At 41.4% G+C, this 23,718-nt stretch overlaps 1 protein-coding gene across 5 annotated transcripts in view; it reads left to right on the forward strand.

Moving 5' to 3' along the window:
• cacnb2a (calcium channel, voltage-dependent, beta 2a) overlaps positions 1 to 23,718 on the forward strand; it is a 98,446-nt gene that overhangs the window by 44,201 nt on the left and 30,527 nt on the right. For 2 of the 5 annotated variants that reach the window (XM_049564809.1, XM_049564812.1), the window contains exons 1-2: positions 17,263 to 18,036; positions 22,204 to 22,323. In XM_049564809.1, the coding sequence (XP_049420766.1) occupies positions 17,968 to 18,036; positions 22,204 to 22,323 (189 nt within the window). In that variant the 5' untranslated portion in view covers positions 17,263 to 17,967. Of the gene's footprint in view, positions 1 to 5,730; positions 6,065 to 17,262; positions 18,037 to 22,203; positions 22,324 to 23,718 lie in introns of those variants that run through there. The other 3 variants (XM_049564806.1, XM_049564811.1, XM_049564810.1) reach the window with 2 other exon arrangements.

Here is a 23,718-nt window from a genome sequence, read left to right on the forward strand (position 1 = left end):
CTTACTCTAACCTTCCCATGTAATCAATCTACCGTTTATTTATTTATTTCAATTATTTGACAGTAGTTAGTATCTAGTTCCTAAAATGTTCAGGCAGAGGGTACTTGCTGTAGCTCTGGTTGAGGGTGAGAGGCTGTCAGCGAATACTTTGTTGGACACAGGGAAACATAGATCTGTGTGGGTACATGAGACCCTAAAAAAAAGTGGATCACGGGGAATACCACCAGTTGGTCCAGGAGCTTCACCTCAATGATGCTGTTTCCAAGCATATTTTAGGATGACTTGGGGGCAGTTTGACAACCTGTTGTCTATCGTCGGGCCATATAGCTCTGGGCATTGAACAACCGCTACCACCAGTTTCTCCTCCATTGTTTAACCACTGTAAACTTGTTGTCATGGCAACAGAGGACCCATCTCTCAAATCATGCGATTGTACAATGGGAAAAAAGATGACAAAAAACAAGATGACATGGGGCATTTTTCCACTTTGAGCTGAATTTTTTTAACTCGAGGGGTTCAAAGCACTCTGGCAAAAACAGGCAACTAGAGCGCTGAAACGCGGGATGCGTTGCAACACAAAACCCACATACTTATTAAAAACAATTACAAAAGATGCTTCCAGCTGCTAAAATGCTTTCTGTGTGATCAGGACCTAACGCTCCGTTTCCATCTTCAGTCTGACGCTGCGCTCAGTATGACTGATTTCTGTCAACACTTTCTGTCAAGAGGTTTTATTTTTCTCTAACCAGTCACCTTAAACCCACATGTTCGCCTGCATCTAACGTCTTTTCAAGTCCACAGTGATGCATACCCACACCAACGTACCTATTTTGCTGGTGGAGTGGAGTGAAGTGAAGTCAAACAAACTACAATATTGGGCAATATTGAAAAGACATTCAGAACAGCCTCCATAGCAGCATCTATCATGTCTATAGTGCTCACTGCTGTTGTTATTACTACTGACAATGCTTAACAACAGCTTGACAATACTGTTAATCCCGCCCATGATGCTGATTGGCTAATCAGTGAATTCAGAAGTCTGGATCCAGGCAACCAGAAACTATTAAAAACACATTAAGGGCCTTGTTCTTTATTGAGCTAATTGTTGATGTAAACAAATATATACAAAGAATGACACCAACCTTATCCATTTAACAGCATAAACCAAATTGTGTTCATGCAGGTAACATTCATGTATTCAAACATTTTATCCCTGTTACAAAACAACAGTCCTGCAGTGAACCCTAACCCTTCATGAAGGTTACAGTGTTCAGTTTTTAAAGAAACTGTCTCTGTGTGTCTGTATATTGCAGGGCTGTTGTATTAGGTAAAGTGTAAGCGCAGCAGAATCAGAAGTTAGTCCACCATCAGTCTTTTCATACTGCACAAGGTGACTCTTTAGTGACTATAAAATGAGAGGAAACAATTGTTGGCAATGTCATTTTTTTTCAAAGTGAAACACAATGGGATGTTGTATTGATTCCCCCTCGTAGTCCAATTATTGTATGCTGGTTTTCTAAGCTATGCTTGTTGGCCTTTGTGTGCTTGTCAGTGTGTACGCCTGCTGACGTCATTGTGTGCATGTATACTGATCGATTAGCCAAAGGCAATGCCGGCACTGATTTGCCAGCACTGGCAGAACTGGGAGACATTGATCTGTCAAATCCCGTTCAGAGAGCCCATTCAGAGAGAGCTGATAATTGCTGTCTGCAGTGAAGAATGCCGCTGTATCATTACATTAAAGTAATTACACAAAATAAAGCAGCCAGTCTGGACTATAGCTTTATTGCCTTTGTTAATTTGACATATTGTATACAGTAAATGCTTATAGAGGCTTCAGCTAAACCCATCACACCCACTGAACGCAGTAAACTGTAGTATGTGTGGCCTCTACATAAAATTTCTGGCCGAGATAGCTGGAAGTACACAGGATCCATAAACATACACTGCTTTCAACACATTATTTTGATTATTAAGTGTCATCTTAAAATTTAAAGTGTTTCCTGGTCATAATCTCACTTTGATTTTTTCATTGCTTTGATTTTCTTGCAGAGCGTTGCAGACGCCACATGCAGAAGTCATTTTTAGTGAGAATTCAGAGGCACTAGATCACACTTCCTGATCAACTGTCATCACGCGCAGCATGAGGAGGGTTTTGCCTCCGGGGCTGAACTTAATTATAGTCTGCTTTTCACCTTCATTTACCTTGACCTCATGTTGCCACTGCAGGGTTTGGATTCAACTAAAAACTGTTATATTTAAGGGCTGAAAAGCAAAACAGCCAAAAGCTCACTGGTTCCAGGTTCTTACATGTGAATATTTAATGATTTTATTTTTACTTCTTTACCCTTATTTGATAGTAAATTTATGGCTTTGTATCTGTGACTAAAATTTGGACTAAACAAAACATTTGACTGTCAGCTTGAGCTTTGGAAAACATTTGGCATTTTACACTATTTTCAACATTTTATAGACACAACTGATGAAAAAATTAATCAAGATTATCTACAGATGAATTGCCAATGAAAATTGCAGCCCTAACACATTTAATAGAACTGGAGTTAATATTCAAAAACACTTGACAAGAGTTTCTTAAACACACTAGTTGACATATTATATCTAATTTGTTTTAGGGAATCACCGATTGGGAAATTCTGGGCTGATACTGATGTTTAAAATGATATTTTATTTTTATTTATTTATTTTTTTAATAATCTTTATTATTAAAAAACTGACCTGTTTTATAGTTACGAAACAACACATCTCCTTTAAACAGCTCTATTTATTTAAAGCAGCTGTGCGGAACTTTCCGTTTTTGTTGATCATAGCGCCCCCTTTGGTCGAAGCGTTATGACACCCACAGCCTGGTGTCGTAAAATTCCGACTGCAGCCTTCGGCATCATTCGTAAAATCTCGACTGTAACCGGCAATTACAGCATGCATTTGTTTTGGAGAGCGAGAGGAAAATCATAAATGCTCTGTTGTAGCTCTGAATTTCTTATAAACTGAGGACAACTGCCTGCTGTATATTTGTGTTCATGGTCACAGTCACAGATAATTTTGTGGCGTTTGTTGTAACGTTATTAGACAAAAGCGGTTCATCAGCTAACGTTACATTTAGCTTGCTTATAACTTCCTTGTCGTCATATATTGAAGTGAAACAACGTCTAACAAGTTGCGGTATATTCTCTAAATAAAAACAAAAATTACATACATGTCGATTAGGAAAAGGGCCAGCTGGGGATCAGTTTTAAAACCTTTCAAATCTCTCAGCTCTCTCCACTTGGTGAATGCCCGACCGAGGTTTAGACGCGTTTGGGCTCAAGCCCTATCACTGTCCCATTGTTCCTAGGTGGTGCTCCTTCTTTATCCGCCATGACATCAAAAGTACAACCAAGTCCTTATAGACACATCTGATAAAACTGTTATGTGTTCAGCAATGCCCGTTGCATGCCGCTTACTCGAAGAACACTCTCTGTAAACATGGCTCGTCTTCTTCTCTCAATTTATTGGCGGATTGCAAACAACTTCCAGGTGCATACCACCACCTACTGTACAAGAGTGTGCAATGTGTCCGAAATCATTCACTACTCCCTACTACATGTCATTTAGCCTGTTTCTTAAATCCTACTCGTAAACATGGCTCCTTCTTCTTCTGTGCTTTAATGGCTGCGGCCGCTGCGGGCGTGCAGACTTACTTCCACCTCCAGGTGCCGTATTCTGGTTTGCTGACTTCCGCTGTGTCCGACCCGAGCCAGGCTACGCTAAATAGCCATATAGACAAAGGCTTTTTTGTTGCTGTTGGGTTCAAATAAATATGCGGATCTTCAAAGGGGGTGATACGAACTAGGGACAGTTTTATAAATGGTAAAAAGTTCCGCGCAGCCACTTTAAGTCTCTCACCAATCATGAGAACATTATAATTTATCTTCGCCCGATATTTATTTTTATTGAATAGACCTGAACACATCATAAAGTAACTATCTTTCCTCCTGCCAATTTCAACACGGATTTGCCTGTGCGAAATGGAGGTAACCCAACAGAAAAACATCAGCCACTGCCATTAGTGAATGTCATCTTATTTTCCCACAGGCAAAAGGCAGTCAACAAGGTGAATATCGGCTGGTTCTGATGTTTGGCAGATAATTCAGCGTTTCCCCAAAATGTTTAATCTATAAAAAAAACTATTTATGACCACATGCGGTTGGACAGAGGCTAGCTGTTCTCCCTGTTTCCAGTCTTGATGCTAAGCTAAGCTAACTAGCTGCTGGCTGTTGCTTCTTAGATTGGTCTACTCATCTGCAAGAAAGCAAACAATGGTTTAGTTGCAGGTTGTACCCTTTATGTATATCATCAAACTTAATTTTAGCAAATTTCTCACAAAAACCCCCACAATATAATATTATAGGTCACGTTTCATAATACCTAAATTTTCAAGCTGATTTTATTATCTCAGACAGCTTTTAGTTTTTATTGCAAAGTGATGCATCAGGACTTTTCCAACCATTGTCCTGGTGAAATGAGGATAACTATCCCACAGTTTGTCACGTGCAGAGCACACACCCTGGATGATAATCCTCAGAAAGGGGTTAACCCTGATCAAACACAATATAATCCAGGATTTAGGATGGGCTGCCCAGAAAACATTTTTCCCGGCGGAAAAATACAAATCTGGGCTTTAGTGGGATGTCGAATAAAGCTCAGAGCTTGTAGTTTTATAGTTGTGTGATCCTACAGGTCGGACATACAGTGTAACTATTCAGTTCTCGTCTGTGCTGCTCAGTTGGTGTGTTTCACCAGTGACATACTGTAGCTGCATTCCTCTGCTGCTGCTCCTGTTTTATAACAGGAACATTTAAAGCAGTCATGGTTTCATTTTGTGAACGCATGACTCAGTTGCAGTCTGGAACTCTGTGTTTTGACTCACGCTGTACGGCTTTAGCAGAATATTTAACTTGCTCAGCTTAAATGAGCTGTGACGTAACAGCAGCGCGAGTACGAGGCACACATCACAGCTTCAGAGTGTCTGATGTCACATCACAAAGAGATTCTTTGAAGTGAATGTGCTTTTATTTATTTATCTTTTTACAGTAACCACAATACAGTTTCAGAGATGCATACCAGCTGCATTACACTGGAGCTCTGACTGGTAATAGAAATCTGTCACTTCATTACTAAACCAACTTTTATATGGCTTTAATTTTATAGATGTAGGAGTTTGTAGTGTGTTACGTGCCTTAATCTACAAAGTTACTTCCTTTTGTCTCATTTTTAATGTAAGGTTAATGGTGTACCATCAAATGACCAAACGGAAGGTTTCAATGACTTTGGTCCCCTTGATGATGAAAGCAAATATGGCATTTCGTCGATGTAGTGAAGATAATTACTTCCTGACGTTTTGGTCTGAACAACATGTGTCGAGGCGATACAGTGAGTTCAAATCTTTTAGCCTTCCTCTCCTCGGAGTGTAACCTCTTTAAGGGAACACATGTAAACTCCCCAGATCACACACTCGCACACAGACATAAAAAGCTTCAGCAGCTGCTTTTGGTGCTTTCTGGAATTTTCAGGCCGGCCCTGTTGGCCAGATATCTTACTTCCTAACTGGCTCTGTGTGTGTGTGTGTGTGTGTGTGAGTGAGTGTATATATGTGTGTGTGTGTGTGTGTGTGTGTGTGTGTGTGGGAGGGGAGAGGGGCAGGGGGGCTTGTTTTTGGGGCTGGAGGACGGTTGCGGCGCTCTGAAGGAGTGTTCTCCCAGCGTGGGAAAGACGCTGGTCTTTTCTCTGCCTCTCAGGGACTAAAGTAGGCCAAAGAAGGGCTGAGAGGGACTAACTTCTTCCCTCTGGCTCCGACTTCCTCTGCTCGGGCTACAGAGGCAAAGCCATTCCCCTCTGGAGCTGGGACAAGGGGATTTGTAGGAGCGAAGCAGTCGGGCTAGTAGGAGTTCCTGTGCTCTGAGAGGAGATGGGCAGCAGCTGAGGAGATTTTCTCCCAGCCGGGCTGAACAGCACAGAGTCGGGTAGGGCAGAAATGTATCACTCCGGCAGTGAGGAGTCAGACCTGGTAAGTTTGAGTAAACATGCTTTCTGCTACTCAAACAGTATCCTTTCACACTTTTCTGAGCCCAACTCGGCTGTACCTCTCACTCTTCATTCTCTACCCTCTGAACAAAGAGGAAGGACTCGGACTGCAGGAGAATGGAGGTTATTAGTGCAGGATTTAAAGGGGCGTTATTATACACTTCCTATTTTTCTCCGTTGTCGCTGCTTTGCCTGAAAGTTAGTGAGAGTCATGCTCAAGATGCACACTGTGACTCCCTCGTAGTGTGTTGTCTGAGACGGGGACGCTCATTTAAGCATCTTGTCTGAATTTGCGAGCACGGCTGCATGACCACGGCTAGCTTAAAGTGGGGAGCTGAGGCAGGCAGAGTGAAGGAAAGAAAGTAAACAGCTGGGGTAAGCTTAGTCCTTAATGTACAGAGACCGGTAGAGAGCACAAAAGTTGGCTTTGACCTGGAGAAAACATTTCGTCTTAGCCATGAAAGTCAAACATAGACTCTCTGTAGGTTTTTTGTTGCTCTTTTTGTATAACTTTGGGCACCATCAGTGTAAATGAGTGGATGTCCTGTGCTTGTAAGTTTCTACTTAGTACTTAAGACATTTCCTGTACTCATATTGTGTGAATGATACGGTGGTGAAATATTTTCCTGTGATAATAATCAGTAATTGTCATCAGCCACACCCGTGTATTATAGTCTAATCAGCCTCTAAAAGCAAGTATGAAACAGTAGTTAACACAGAAAGCCCTGTTCAAAACCTGCAGGAGTTTATTATAAATTCTAGTTGAGTTATCAAATATGTCAGGCTGATTTCAAGCAGACTGGGTCTTGGGTTTGTACATTTCACTATGTAAACATTAGTGCCTTCAATGAAGAGTTCAAACAAGACGACACAGAATACATTTAGTTTGATACTGTGTAACTGTGTAGCATAAGAAAAGGGAGACACCACAAGTTAACCTGAAACCAGTCAAGAATAACTTACTATATGAGTGACGACCAATTAAAGCTGTTAGTTTCTATATTATCTAGGTCTTCAGTACGCATGTGTGTCTGTGGCGTGTCCATTTTTGAGAGTTTGTTTGCAGCAGATACTGTTGTCTATATTTCTAGTTGATAGGGATGGGAATTTATAAGATTACATTGATACCAATGCCATTTTCAATGTCTGCTTACCACACCAGTTCTTTATAAACTTTCTCATTGATTCCTGGTCCATTTTTCTATGTAGGGACAAAAGTAGGCCCACACAGGTTTTCCTGCCTGGCGTTTATAACATGGTATATTTACCCTCAGTAGTGTCAGTCTCAGTCACAGTGTCAAATACATGTCATGTTGCATTGAGAGATGTGTCAGCATATTGCTGGTGTTTCAGTCCTCACTGGAACTGGTCGTTTGACGGACATTACAAGCAGCAGTAATGTCATTTTTCTTCATTAGCCGCATTGTGAATCGTTTCTTCATCTCTGCCTTGACTCCTTCCTGTTGCACGTTTCCATCAGCGTATACACATGAGATTTAATGTCATTGTGATATGAGACTAGACATCTTCTTAGATTTTGGATATCAGAATATTATAAGTGTTGTCTTTTCCTGGTTTTGAAGGGTGCATTACAGTAAAGTGGTGTCATTTTCTGAACTGACCAGACTGCTCTAGCTCCTCTGTTATTTTCCTTTAACCACTTAGTCATTATATCCACATTACTGATGATTATTTATCAAAAATCTCATTGTGTAAATATTTCTTGTCAACCCTACAATATGTAGGTTTCCTCCATAGTGTCTAGTCCTGACGCCATTGTTTGTAATGCACACATCAGGAAAAAAACATGCCGGCATCGATAAAAGGAGCCGATAAGCTCAGTGGCATATGATTCAAATGGACCGAAAAAAATTGGAACTTAGTTACTGGAACTGGTTCTTGATTTCCTCCCTTGATTTCTAGTTGTCGGTGTATGAAAATCTACCTGCTGCTCAATCTGTTGCTGTTTGTTGTTCATTTAGGTCTTACTCATGCACGCAGTATGATTTTTATCTGTTCAGGAGTTGTACTTTAAAGTACTATGTAGTATAACACACAGTAAGTGGAGTTTTAGTTTGAATCAATTGTCAAAATGATCAAAAACTCACTGATTACAGCTTCTATAATGTGACTGTGATGCTTTTATTTGTCATATTTGATAATAATCTGAGTATTTTTAGGGTTTCAGGTATGATCTAAGCCCTAAGGGTCTCTGATAAAGGGAAAATAGCTATACGTTAATGGTTACTTTAATGGTTAATGTGGGCTTTTTATGAGAGAGGTTTTTTGTTTTATTTATCACTGAATTCTGGGAAACCCCCATGCCTATGCAGCAAGATCAATTTTACATAAATCACAATTTTTGCCAGGAATTGGTCCAGAGTATATAATTTATCTCTGTATGAAATAAAATAAATGAAGCTGAAATCGTTTTGCTCGAGCACGATCCCATTTGTTGGACGGTATGTTTTGCTCCACTGGAGATGGTTAGCAGCTCGTTCTGCTCTCTTAGCCAGTTCTCATCAATCATCCGCAGCCCGCTTCATACACCAGGAAACTGCCAGGATATTGATGACGCAAGCACAAAATTGCAGCGCAGAGCAGCCCCTGGCCTCTCTCGCTGTATTCGCCTTGATCAGCCATCATCCTATTATGGTGCTGTGTTTCCACAGAGGGACCTGAGAGGGAAGGAACTGCCAGATAAACTAGATCTCGCTGTGAGGGGATTCACTGTAAATGAGAGCAGCGCTCCTCAAGGGACTGCTGGCTGCAGGTATTTCCAACTGGAGGAGAAGAATTGGCACATATTTTGCAGTTGTAGGGGTCCTGTCACCCTGCATTTGTCTTGTCATACTGCTGCAGGGATTTGAACTGCTCTCTATGAGGTGCACCACCAGATAGTACATGTTCATTTAGGTACCTGTTAGCCAGAACAGCATGAAGTTTTGAAGGATGGCTTCCCAGTATCTGGACTAGAGTCATCAATATTTTGTGCCAGAGTCTGAAATCTGTGAATCTGATTAACTTTGGGGCTCTCGCAATGGCTCTACTTTGGTCCAGACTAAAATATGTCAACAACTATCAGATGGATTCCTATAAAATGTGGTGCAAACACTGATTTTCCCCAGACCATGAATCCTGCTAACTTTGGTGATCCCCTTTTCCTTTACCTCCACCAGCAGGTTGATATTTTTGTTTTCCAGTGAAAAGTTGCAACATCTGTTGAATGCATTAGGCTGATTTTGGTAGCTATCCATGGCACCCAGAGGATTAATCTCAGTGATGTTCATGATTATATGACCTTTCAACCAGCGCCACCATCAGGCTAAAATGTTGTATTTGTCCTATTCTTTGGTTCATGACTAATAACCAGCAAATGTGAGGACATTCCTATCGGTTTAGTGCTAAAATATTAGCCTGCTAACATCCCAGACTAAGATGGTGAACATGGTAAACATTATACCTGCTGAACATCACCATGTAAGCATAATAATAACAAATGTGCATGTTAAAGGGACAGTTCACCCCACATTTAAAAATTCATATTTTTCCTCACACCTGTAGTGCTCGTCATCAGTCTAGGTTGTTTTGGTGTGAGTTGCTGAGTGTTGGAGACATCAGCAGTAGAGATGTCTGCCTCTTCTAGAATATAATGGAACTAGATGGCACTTGGCTTGTGGTGCTCAAAGTGCCAAAAAATACATTTGCCAAACTCAACAGCAATGTCTCTTTCCAGAAATCATGACCTGGTTACTCCACATAATCCACAGATGTTGGTGTGAGCAGTTGCATGGAGGAACTATTTCCTTTCTGCCAAACTACATCTGCCAACTGTATCACTGTACAGAGGGAAGCATGCATCTATTCATGAACAAGAGGCTTGAGACAGTGCAAGTTGTAAACGTTGATAATGTCCTTGTCGGCGGAGCTGGAACATTAGCTAGCTCAGTGGTGCTAGGTGAGCTAGTAGTAGATGCATGCTTCCATTAACACAGTGATACAGTTGGCAGGTGTGGTTTGGTAGAAAGAAAATAGCTCCTATAAAATTGCTCACAACAAGGTCTGTGGATTATCTTGAGTCATCAGGTCATGATTTCTGGATAAAGACACTGCTGTTGAGTTTTCAAAGGTATGTTTTTTTTTTTGCGATTTGAGCACCACAAGCTGAGTGCCATCTAGTTCTATTATCTTTGAGAGAAGGCAGGCATCTCTATGGCTCGGCAACTAACACCACAACAATCTAATCTTCTGCCTTATTTTGATAATAAGCTTTTTAAAGAATTATTTATAGTTGGGGGGTTTTTTTTGTCTTCCTTGTACCACTTCTTTAGTATTGTGAAATTTTATCAGTAATTAAGTTTTACAATAATAATAGAAGTTGTGCACAAAAGGTTTGTAAATGTAGCATATATATAATAGACATAATTTAAGATAAAATATTCAAAAGGTGTATACAGTTTTAAGTCCCCTTACCATGTGTTGGTTTCTAAGTTTCTAGCAAGTAACTGTGTGCTCTTAGATCATGTGATTGACAGCTAGTGGGTCCATCACCTCAATGGGATAATGCACTTATCCAATGCACTGGCACATCATGGGATGCTGGGTAAACACTTTTTTCATAGGCCTGTCAGTGTCACCTTGACGTTCATGCGGCCAATCCCTCTTTTGCCACGCCAGAGGGATCATTACTCCTCCCCCCTCTTCTATCTCTCTCCTCATTTCTCTCTCACGCTCACTTTATTTTTCTTTCACAGATGTACAGACAATCTGTTTCTCCTTCACTCTCTTCCTCGCTTAGTATTAATTCCTTTGTGTTAAATATTAGTAACTATTCCTTGTGGGAGTCACACATCTCTCACTCTTGGCTGTCATGTTTGCTCTCATTGTCTCTGTGTGACGACGGAGACGCCGTTTGTGCACCGTTGATTTAATTGACTTTGTGTTGCACTGAGTAAAGTGGCAGTGATGGACAGATGGTTGGGGAAAGAGGCTTTGGTTCCAGCCAAGAGTGAGTCATGCCAAGCCTGAAACTGCTAGCACACTCGCTCAGCCTATTGTCAGCCCACTGCAGTCGGCTACAGTCCGTCAGCCAGAACTGAACATGACTTGGCACAAGCACTGATCTTCATTCTTCGATCATGATGCATAATGTGAGGTATACTGTGCAGTCTGACCATGCTGCCCCATTAGATTCACTGCTGACGCTACTCTGAATTTTGGCTGGATCATTTTGTTGGCAGGTCTGAACTTTAAGATGATGAAGTTTACAAACTGCACAGTAAACGATTGGGTCTTTCATACTCCTTTAACCACTTGAACTGTAGTCTATTTTTACTCGGCTTTTATTTCCTTTTATATTTCAGGATTATGACATAGTGTCACTACATGTCTCAGCTGAGCAGGACATTTTATTTTGTAGGAACGAGTAAAGTTAATACACTGCCAACAAAATGCCATTTATCGGAATGTGTATGGTACTTTATATAAGACAAGACTAAGAGTGTACAGCAACACTAGCAACTCTGTGAGGCTTTACTTATAAGGGGTGGGAGTATCTTGGCTCCTTATGATTCGTTTTGAGTCTTATTCAGAGGGCTACGTGCAATTATCAATGCATCTTGATGCATCAAAATGTTTAATATCTAAACTTGATTTTTTTTTCTCACTGTGTGACTACCTGCTACTTTTAAAACATAGCCTACTTGTATTGAACCACAAGTCAAATTAACATGAATTTACTTTCATGATCTTTTATTAATACAATAAAATACAGGCGTAGCCCAGTATAGCTTAGAACAGAACAAGACACACAGGTTTACGCCTGTTATGTTTGACCATCCCATTGGTTCAGCTGTTAGCAACGTACAGCTCGGCCTTACAAAATTGTTAGAGGTGATCATAATGTGAAGAATTCGGTTTTACATTCCAGATTATTGACATTTCCGCATAAGGACACAATCTTTCAAGAGGAGAATTGCGATGCCTTTAAGAATTAGTATTGTAGTACTCGCGACCTGTGTGAAAAAGCCCTTTTTGAAGGTTTCAGACTCGGTCTCGGACAAAGAAGACTGAGGATTTTGTTTCAAGAACACAACTGCAGGGATATCACTAACTTGCCTGTGTAAAACAAGAGTGGTTGATTTCATTTCCTTAGTGTTTGTTTTCATTTGTTTGCTCATTGAAAACAAAAGAAAATTTCCACACATAAAGTTTACTTCTCCAATGCTATTTGATTATTCTATCATGACATTTCTCACGGCGGCAAAGTGGTACAGTGGTTGGCATTGTCGCCTAAAATCAAGAGGATTCCTGGTTCAAACCCAGGGTGGGGTAGCCTCTCTGGGTGAAGTGTTCTCCCCATGTCAGTGTGGGTTTTCTCAGGGTACTCCTGCTACCTTCTGCCATCCAAAGACATGCAGCTTAGCTTAACTGGTGAGGAGCTAGAGACCAAGGAGCTGGTCCCGTAGGTGTGAATGTGTCTGTCAGCCAGGATAGGCTCCAGAGGAGCTCAGTCTGGTCTTGACCTTGTCTTAACCCCACTAAGTTTTGGTCTTGTCCCAGTGTCAATACACTCCGGTCTTGGTCATGACTTAGTCTTGGGGTCGGTGGTCTTGACTGCAACACTGCAAAGAATCTATTCCCCCCTCACCCACCCATGAGTAATTCTTGGGGACAGCTTTGCTTTCGGCTCAATCCTGACATACTCACAATGATAATAGCGTGAGCAATTTTGATGTTTACTGTAAGCACCATCTTATCTACCTCTGTTACTTCAAAAAAAATGAATGGAGACATTCTGTGCATTCAGTTTGACATAGTGACGACAGTGACAAGAGCGGGTATGATTTTTGACATACCATGCATCAGCCACTACAGTCACAAGTGCTTGGTATTCATTGTGTTGCAGTACAAGTGATGCACATCCTTTCCCTTCTTAAAGAAACTATAGAGGCAAGGACGCCATTTGTAATCCCCAGAGAGATGGGAGATGAGAGCAGCAGAGTAGGGGTTAGTATGGGATAGCAAGAAATAGAAAAAGGGGATACGAAGTGAGAATGGAAGAAAGAAGAGTGAGAGAACATTTGGGGCACTGCAAGGCGAGGAGACATTAATGTGGACGTGCGTGAAAATAAAATTGGCAACAGTAAACAAGCCGTAAGTGAGTTTTCAGTGTGGCCTGCGTGGAAGGAAAGAAGCAGCAGTCTTACTGTGTGTAAGAACTGATGTGAAAAACTGAGGCGTTCTTGGCAAGGACTCCTTGACCATAAGAGCACTTTATAGCTCACATGCACAGCCATTATTTTCTGCATGACTACAGCTCTCCATTTTTATAGTGGATACATATAGAGAAGAACTCCTATAGTGGCTAAAAATGAAATTCCTTGGTGTAACGGCTTTGTCCACTATAGGTGTTTTTTTTTTTTCAGATGCAAAAGGCAGCAGTGACTGATATACAGCCTCCTGTGGTAATAGCCACAGTGATTTCTAATGTCTTAAGGTAATGATCGCCATGCCACTGCTGCATGTAGAGGTCATTGGTTGTCTTACAGCAAAGACCTCTGTCCAGATGAATCAATAAAACCAATATAGAGACCACGAGACAATTGCCCTTTCAATTCCCCTCCTCATCTCTCTTTCTCTGACCATTGCACGAAGAAAGCCAACTCTCCTGTTTGTCTGCTCTGCCTCTTAATGTTGCCAGTGCAGATTCGCAGCCCATTTCCTGTAAGTAGTAGGATTAATATGGGACATTTCTGCAGGACACTGTTTAGGCCCAGTGCCAACTTTCAGCGCCAATGCATGAAGCACTGAGCTGTTTATATGGCAAGGCAAAGGGTGTAGAGGGCATAGACGTGGATGGGACTGTAGTGCTGCAACATTTAATGTAGCAGGTATAATGTCTGTCATGATCACCATTAAGTTTAGTGTGTTTTAGCACAATATTAGCACAAATCAAAAAGTGCTTTGCATTCATTTGGTTACAAATGAAAGTGGACAATTTAAAATTTTGACCTGAAGAACGTTCTAGATGGAAAGTCAAGAGATCAGTTGGTAGAATTCATCCTGTGGGCAACATGAATGCCTGTTTCGAACCTAATAATGAAGCTGGAGGAAAATTAAAGGATCACTGTGTACCAAATTTTGTGCCAATTAATTTAGTAGATGTTGAGACATTTCGTATATGAGTGAAAACTTTGACCTGTTGTGGGCACCACAGGAAAAGTTTAACATGTATATATGTAACAAATTTCACAGCAGTCTATTTGATAATTGTTGAGACATGTCATTAAAAAACAAAAATATTTGCAAGTCAGTACCATGCATTTATTAAATTTCATCTCAGTCTCTCTAAAAGTTGTTGAGATATTTCAGTCTGGACTAAAGTGGTGGTCTGACAGAAATTGCCGTCTCAACAGCCCTCAAAGGAAACGCAGGGTTTTGCTGAATTGTCTGATGTTAATGCTAGGGCTGCCCCCCTGAAAGTTGAGGATTTGAATCATCAGTCAGAGACCACTCGTTTGACTGACCGTTTTGGACCCCAGATTTAGCCTCAGAATGAGCGCTCCTCACTTTTACGCTGGCTGGTACTGAATGAGATGTAGGCAGCTGCCTGGAGGAAGAGACTCTTTGCTAAGTCAGGCTCCGAGATAACGTTATCTTCGGCCTTCTGCTTATAAGTATACAGCATCTTAATACAATACAGTGTCTGGCTTTTCTTTGATATCTAGTGTTGGCAAAAGTGTTGTTGCACATTTCCGATTCATCCTTAGTGTAGTTAGCTTGCATTAGCTTGAAGGGCTAACTTGGCTTGTTTACATTTTATGTGAACGAAAGAGGAACGAATAGTCACATATTCGTAATGACCAGCCAAAATTTGACTGACATGAGTCAGGTACAGACCATATCAACGCTTTGTTTGGTAAATGTGATGAGATTTGCTTTCAGCTTTTTCTGAATCATGACTAAGTTAACAGGAAGACCATGCTGCATATAGACAAATTACAAGGTTTGTAAAATACACCTGTGCAGACATGTCTTTGACCAAAAGAACAAATTCCTGCTTCCTTGAATGAAGCTGTGATTCTCAGTCCACTTGGTGAGCCCAAGTAAAGAGCACCTCTCCTCACGGACCTGAGCAGTATCACACTGCTGTTAGATTATTATTAGTGGCCTTTGTGTGGTGACACAGTGCTGTCAGTATCAGTGTGGCAGCGGGTCTAGAGGTCAGTCATGTCAGGCAGCTGGAGGCTCGTTCTGTCGCTGTGAGTCTTTGTCAGTGTTGCTATCAGAGTACAGCCTTCACAGCCCCACCACTCATCTCCAGGCTCCACAGCTCCACATTCAGAGCATCTGTGCCCCACCCTGAGAGCTCTGGAGGCGTCAGCGTACCTTATTGAAACATATGTGACCGTTGCACATAACTATGGATTGTTGAGCTGTTTTCTTTACTAACCTGCTGCTGTAGCTTAGGTGATTAGAGAAGTTTGATGTTACAATTGACAAGATAATTTTTTCCTGTCCTCCATCTATGTTCAAAACATACTCTACCTCAGATAATCGCCTTCCTCGTTAGGCTAATTGGTCTTAATGAGCTAAAATCACATTATCGTCCCCAGCCTTTCCTTTCATGTAAGATGTGTCATTTTTAAGTGCATGTGTCTTGTTGAAAAGACCCTGAGCAGATGGAAGCGTGTCATTGATTGGTTATGATAAGCACCACTGATTAGCATGTCATCCTTTGATCTACAGTTAGTGCTCCTTGGGGAGTGACTGCCGGTCATAAACCAGCAAGCCTATTTCAACTGCTGGTCTCACGGGCCGACCCCTGACTCCTCTGACCTCAGACAACCTCATGGCGGGTCAGAACGAAGAGTATCATGCGTCAGCAGTGGAGCAGTGCAAATAAAGGGGACATTTTAAATAATCCTACTGCAGGGTTTAACTCTGGCTGTTCCTTTTATGAGGATGGGAAATTTTTAATTAACACCGTAATTATTCTCATTTGTCCTGTGTGGCTTTGCGATGCTCCGCTCACGTGTAATGAATCACCGCTGATCTGACAGGCGAGGATTTAGAGCAGCTTTTACCTCAGAATCCCTAATGCAGAGACCAGAGAGGAGAAGAGATGATTTAAAAAAAATAATACAGTAAATGTCGTTCTTATTTCTTTGTGTCTCTTTGTGTCGCACACAAGTTTTGTCTGATCGACAAAAACCCAAAATATTCTGTTTTGACTGAAATTATTAAAAGATTTTCAGATTTGTCTGCAATTAATTTTCTGTCAATCAACTTCTTGATTAACGTTATCATTCCTGCCCTAAAATGTCAGACAATTGTTAATAAAAATGCTCCTTTTGTCCAACTATGATATTAAAGAAAAATAAATCTGAAAATACACACATTTAAGTAGCTGCTACCAGCTCTTTTTTAAATATTTTTGCTTAAAACTGTACTCAAACAATACAGTTGTTTTGCTTGACTCAAACTAGACAATCAAGTAATAAAAAAATACACTTACAAATATATTCAGGTGATGCTTATTGAGCAACCACAGTCAAATCTTATGTCAGTATAGCAGGAAACCCTTGCGTTGTGTTTTATTGAGCATTTTGCACCAGCAACCATTCAGAAATACGAAAGAAACATCCAGTTCTAGATAATGTTATTAAAATAAATTTCAGCTTTGCTTGTCTTGTTGCTTTAGTCTCCCCAGTGTTGTTCTTGGCTGATTAATATTACAAGGCAGGGGTAGGGGGGATGTGAGTTATTTTTAGCTTCCAAAGGAGGGCTTGAAAGGGAAAGTTTGAGAGCAAGTGCATGAATCAATAATGAGAATAATCATTAGTTACAGCTCTAATATAATGCATGATCAAAGTGAGCAGCTGCTGTAAACAAGCTCCTCACCTCTGACAAGATGGCGATGTGACAACTATTGTTTTAGCAACTATAAAGCTCATCAGGGTGATTGTGGTGTGCTTACATGTAAAGAGAACAAACAGCATGCACAGTGGACACATAAACAGTATCCTTATAGCACTTGCACATTCCATCACTGCAGAGACACACTGAGCAGATGGACTGACTGTGAGGGGTAACTGAGGAAAAAAATGAGGGGAGTGACAGAGGAGGAGGAGAAGGAGGGGTGCGTAAAGACAGAGATAGAGAGGCAGAATCACTGAGGGAGTGTGCAGGACACGCACTGACGAGCCGAGACACAGAGAGTGAGAAAGAGGGAGCTTGCAGCACCTGAGAGGCAGCAGCTTCATTAGCATCAGGGGGAGAGTCGCTCACAGGCAGCCACACCAGGACTCGTGTAGACAACCTGCTGTTATCCATCGCTTGTGGAGCAGCACGGGGAGGCACCAGCGGAGGAGGAGGAGGAGGAGATCGAGGCTGAAGCCAGAGCTTGAGCGAGAGGCTGAGAAGCATCGCTGCCACCTGACTCATACTGGGAGTCAGCCTCAGCACCTGCAGCGGCAGTCTGAGCACTCAAGGAGACTGGGGCAGACAGAGAGAGAGCTGCTGAGATTATGCGCGGGGCAGAGAGCTCCTGTGGATTCCCCATCTTTGGCAGCGGCAGCAGCAGCAGGAGGAGCAGGAGCTGTGGCTCTACAGATAGCAGCAGAGCTAGCTGGAGCTGCAGCAAAACAAGGAGCCCCAACTTCAAGGCTATTAATTCACCCAGAGATGAATGTAGCATTTACAGCCAAGGTGTAACAGGAACCAGCTGTCCATGGTGCCACAGTGTTGAATGTACCTGTAGCCAGAGCAGTGACGGTCGCTGCAGCACTGGTGCAAAAGTGACCACAGCAGTGCAGTCAGGTGTAGTTGTAGCAGTAGCAGTGGGGGGCAGCGGCTCAGGACACTGAATGACCAGTGTGGCTGATGAAGGCCACCTGGATCCGCTTGCTGAAACGAGCCAAGGGAGGTCGCGTCAAGAGCTCCGATGCCTGTGTAAGCAGATTTTGAGTGTGCTTACATCGTCTCTTTTTTGTGTGTGTGTGTGCATGTGTAAGTCTGTGTGTCTGTACTTCATCCATCAGTCCTCAGTGTTGGGGTCAGTGTGGCACGGTTGTGTATTGCCTGGTGATGATGAGAAGCTGGATGTTGTTATCAGTTATGGCTGTCAGATTCTGGGCAGAGCTCCATATCACCTCCCTCTGACCCACTGGGACGATGTTCTTGATCACGCCCCATCGTTAGCCATGACCTGATGGAATAATCATACCAGGTATTTTCACCTGCACTTTTCATGGCCAGATGTAGCTCATAAAGGAGAGACTAATGTGCAATAAGAAGCCGATTTAGGATATATAGCTGTATTTGGAAGTGCTGCACATTCATACTCAAGCTTGAGCAGTATTTTACACATGGTTTAGATGCTTGTTGATGTTTTGAGAGCCACTAGGAGATTATTATGATCATGGATGCGATGACAACAAAAGCAACACATGGATAATTAATGAGGTTGCTTTCAAATGAGTTATTCATATCAGGTACAAAGTAGGGAGGATGAGACACAGAGGCAGTTGACAAGCAGCAGGGTTTCATTGTAAGACGCAGGACATAAATATATATAACCTTGTATCATGAGTGGTAACAACCCTTGCAGTCTCTATACATAAGTCAGGTAATGTAAGTGGAGAGGACATCCTCCTTTGTATGTATGTGATGGCTGGGTAAGTCTAATCAGGCACAGAGTGAGGGAGGCTATTTTTAACTCAGACAGCAGAGTGTAATGGTGCAGTGAGATGAATGAAAGACCTTGTGTGGGTGGCATAGTGGCGTGCAGGTAAGGATAAGGCTTACACTGCCTTCACTTTGTTAAAAAAAACAACCTTTATTTACTCTTAGACCATGATTTATACATACGGTAAAGTGATATGCAACACTGGGAAATGATTCAGTAGTGTATGTGCAAATGTGTTGCAGTCATTCCAACAGCCACAAATGAAAACATAAAATTTTCCCTTGCATTTTGTATGTGTTTTGCCAGCATTATATTTAAGGCTGCACAGTTAATTAAAATATTATCAAAACTGCATTATGGCCAAAAATAGTGGAAGATGCAATTTGTTGATAAAGGTGAACTGTGTCACAACATACCATTATATATGAAGCACTGTGCTCCAGAGATGCCCCAGTCTGCAAATCATATTCCAGATGTAAGACAACATGCTTGTTTGTTACAGACTAGGGATGCACCGAAATGAAAATTTTTGGCCGAAGCCGAATAAAATTAAACGCTTGGCCGAATACCAAGTACCGAGTACTGAATACCGAATACCGTTGTTTAGTTTTTCATTAGCATTTGCAGATGAACCCCCTCCAGATTAGTGTTGTCACGGTACCAAAATTGAGACCCACAGTACGATACCAGTGAAAATATCATGGTTCTGAGTAGTATCACAATACCACAGCGAAAATGAGGCAGATGTGCCTTTTGTCATTTATAAAAAGATAAATCACTTTTCTAGAATACATCAATGATATTTCAATGGAATAAATTATTTGTTGACTTATTCATACTTCAAAAACAGCATCAATAAGTGATTAACATAGCGGGGATCAAAATAAAATAAATAAATAAAATAAAAATCAACCAGCCACCATCCTCCTCTGACAAGTAAAGAACAGTCCCTAAAGTGCAGTGAGGTTTGTGGGCCGTTACCTGCCACAAAGAGAGAAATGTGAACAGCTCGTTTCCCCTCTGACACGCCACATACCTGTGGGCTGCCACGGCTCGGCTGTCCAGGTACTTTTGGGCAGTCATGACGCCAAGAAGAGGACATTATTGGAGCCAGACTTCTCCGTTGCCGGAAGCCGATGGCCACTGTATTTGACAGGAATACATTCCTGTCTGTGTCTGTGACCCCCGTTAAACCCACAACCGGTGGGATTCGCCGTTTTGTTTCTGCTGCTGGTTGAAATCTGTACTCACACAGCGTGCTGAATGATTTATTTTGATCGAACAAAACTATTTTTAGTTGCAAATGCGAGTGCAGTGACGGACGGAGTAAAATATCGCCACACTGCCGACAATTTACTCTGTCCGTCACCGCATGCTGTTTGATTGCGTTATCAAAATACGCTGCTATTATTCAGCCTTGCTTTTCACTTATTCTACCGAATACCGAATGTGTGGTTTTTTGCAATATTCGGCCGAATATATTCGGTTACCGAATATTCGGTGCATCCCTATTACAGACCCCAGCAGAAATCACACCATCATATTTTTTTTTTTTTAACCCCCTGTTGATTCTTTAAAGTGAAATGTATTAATCTTAATGATATAACATCTTGGTGGGTTTGTTTCCCACATAGATAAAACGGTAGCTATATCTGATCATAGTGAATAAATACAGCTAAACTAGTCATGCTAAAGGTTGGCTAACTAGCTCAGCTTAGCTTAGCTTAGTTTAGCAATGTACCACCAAAGTTCAGGTTTAGTGAGTAGAGCGGTGTGTATGAGCATATGTATTGGATTCATTACAAGATCCACAAATTAATTCATAAAACTTTTCCTTACATTTTTGCTTGTTTTTCATCAGTGTTAAATTTGACTTCAGTTAGCTGTAGCTATCACTGTTTTCCTACAAACCAAAAATGCAATAACTGCAAATTTACACCAGTCAAGATGTAGTTAAGACCAGAATCTGACTGTTTAAAATCAAATATTTTTTTTATTTTTTATCTAAATATAATTATTACATGTGTATGTATATTTTTAGGCCGTACAGATTAACAGTTTAAAAAAGAAAAAAGAGGCTGGAGCTAAAGACAGTCAAAACAAATGAGCCAAATTTAGCTAAGCTCTCTGCACCTAAAGCTAAATGTACTTTTTTTTTTTCTCTTACCCCTTCTTTGTGTCCTGTAATTGAAATGTATGAATTGTGATGAACTAACTTCTTGATAATTTTTTTGTCATCCCAAATAAAGTATAGCTAAATCTGGTCACACAGAATAAAAACAGCTATATTAGTCGTGCTAAAGGTTGGCTAAGTAGCTTAGCTTAGCAGAGCACCACCAAATTCATGATTTGGTGGGGTTAAAGTACCTTTAAATCACAATTTTAAATGAATTGAATGTCAAATTGATATGTTAAGTAGTTTTCATGATAGATAGAAAGCTTAGAGAGCACATTTTGTTTGCAAATACTGTTTTTCCCACCTACTTAGCTTTCGTACAGTTAGGTTTTATCTATGGTCTATGTAAATGATTTTCTTGTGGTCTGAAAAGACATTTAAATGGTATCTACACAGTCGGCCAGAAAACTGAAAAGCCTTTCTCTGTTTCTTTTCAACCGAAGCATGTCTGTTGTAACTGTTCCTTGCCTTTTGTAGAGCACTGTAAACACTGCAGTCTATATAGCGTGCAGGTACTACTTTAACTAATAACTAACTAATTATTTATGATGTGTTTTCATGTAGTATGTAACAAGTAAGTGTTGGCTGCACCAGTGCACTGCAGTCAGGAGTAACAGTGTGTGCTTTGGTATGTCTGTGTGTTTATGAGTAGATCTGTTGCAAACACATATCACACAGAGACATACTGGGAACTGGTGTTCTTCAACTTTTCCCCTGGTGTTTCTCACACAAGGATCACAACAATTCTGCAGGCGAGCAGCTGAGAGAGAGAGCTAAGGATAGACGAAGAGCTGCTGGTGATGTGACTCTATGACAGACAGTTCGTGTCCTTTGGCATCCTCTCTCAGAAAAAGAGGAAGTGTCCATAATTTGCTGCAGATTCAATCAGCTCCTGTGGTTTCCTCAAGTTGTTGCAGTGCTGTGATTGATAGCAGAATCACATGCCTGCTCATTTTATTGAGCACGGCCTCTACATTCATTATTTCACGAAATCAACTGAGATTCCTTTGATGATCCGAGTTTAACACTTCAGTGTGTGTGGGTGTCTTTGCACATTTGTAAGTTGCTCATCAGATGCTCAACTGCAAAGTTTTTCTATGAAGAGGAAGGGCAATGCAAAGCAAATTAAGTCAAGATGCTGTGAAGCCCACTGCTTTTCTTACACCTGTGGTTTTTTAAAGTGTGAATCCAGACGGACAAAGCTGAGCTTCAGTGTATGTGTGCCGCTGAAGTGTTAATGTTTGTGTCTCTGCAGGGTTCGGCCGACTCCTACACCAGCCGTCCATCAGACTCCGATGTGTCCCTCGAGGAGGATAAGGAGGCAGTGCGCAGAGAGGCAGAGCGACAGGCTCAGGCACAGCTCGACAAGGCCAAGGTTGGTGTCCAGCAGCGCTAAGGTCACTCTGTCCACTTTTTACCTCGTGAGACATCTGCTCTCTGGGGGGCCAGGAGGAGTGTGTCAGGAACATTTTGAACAGGAGGCACAGGCTTGGAGAAGAAAGGGCAGTGATCAATTGAGTGAGAACATTTGTGGAAAGTGAGGACTTTTTGTCTGCTTCAAGGCACTGTTTGAGGGTTAAAGGTACCTGTGGAGGTTTGGGCCACTAGTAGCACTATGGATCGATGTCTTAATTAAGGCAACAAAGAAGAAGACTATAAGATAGCAAAAATGAATTCATGTAAAATGCAAATGTTTTATGACCTATAAATAACAGGATAAACAAAGTGTGTTTTGTTGAGAATGACCAATGACTTTTGTTTATTTGCAAGAAAACTCCACAGGGCACCTTTAAGACTAGGTTTTAGGCCTAAAGTCAAAATGAGTTTTAAGTTAAGCTTGGGATAAAGGGGTTAGGCATGTAGTTGAGAATATATTTTGCCAAAGAGGGTCCCCACAAGTATAGAAGTCTGTGTGCACTGACAAAAACTGGTTTATTATTCTTCAGTGAATGATGTCCGGCATCAGTCAAATGGTAATGTAAACTTTACACTGCCTGGTTTGTTTTTGGAAGATTAAAAGTTGCGTCTGCTTCCTTTTTGGTCTCATTTCTTAGGCCTACATGTTTATCATGGCAGGAAAATTAGCTATCGTATTCTCAATCTGGTAAGGGGGGTTCACCAGTCAGATTTCAGTGGAGGACGTTGAGAAAAACAGTCTCTATGTCCATACTGGTTGAATTTTTTGTTAAAAGTTGGTGTAATTTTGACTCAGAGCAAAGTTTCCTTATCTCTGGCTTCCCCTCATCTCACGCACACTCAGACATTAAAACAATGATGGTAAATCATATGTTGTTGTACTGTTCCTGGGGTGAGATTAGTGGAAAATGCTGCAGGACTGGCTATGGCGAGCGTGAGAGAAGCAGGAGCTGATTTTAGCTGGTTTCTAAGATGAGGAATGGGCTGTTGGGGGCTGCTGATGTGAGAGGTTAGGGGCCTCAGAGGGCTCAGCGTCACTGTTTATCAGAGCCAAGCCTCGCCTGCTCTGGGCCACAATTAGCAGCATATAAACAAACACACACAGCAGAGCAGGCTTGCCTTTGCGCGACAGGAATTGCAATCAGCGCTCGCTTCCACACAATCACTCAAATCACTGGCACTGTTAAGATTTATGCCTTTGATCTATGAAATAATTCAACAATCTTTTGTGCACATTGTGTCCTCTTCCTGTTTTACAGCTCATTGGATAACTTCTATTTTGCATATTAAGTCGAGCAAGTGTCTGAATAATTGGTCTGTTGTCTTTCACTGGGTGTTTAGTGTCTGTAACAGC

The sequence above is a fragment of the Epinephelus fuscoguttatus genome, linkage group LG21 (assembly GCF_011397635.1).
Source record: "Epinephelus fuscoguttatus linkage group LG21, E.fuscoguttatus.final_Chr_v1".
NCBI lineage: Eukaryota > Metazoa > Chordata > Actinopteri > Perciformes > Serranidae > Epinephelus > Epinephelus fuscoguttatus.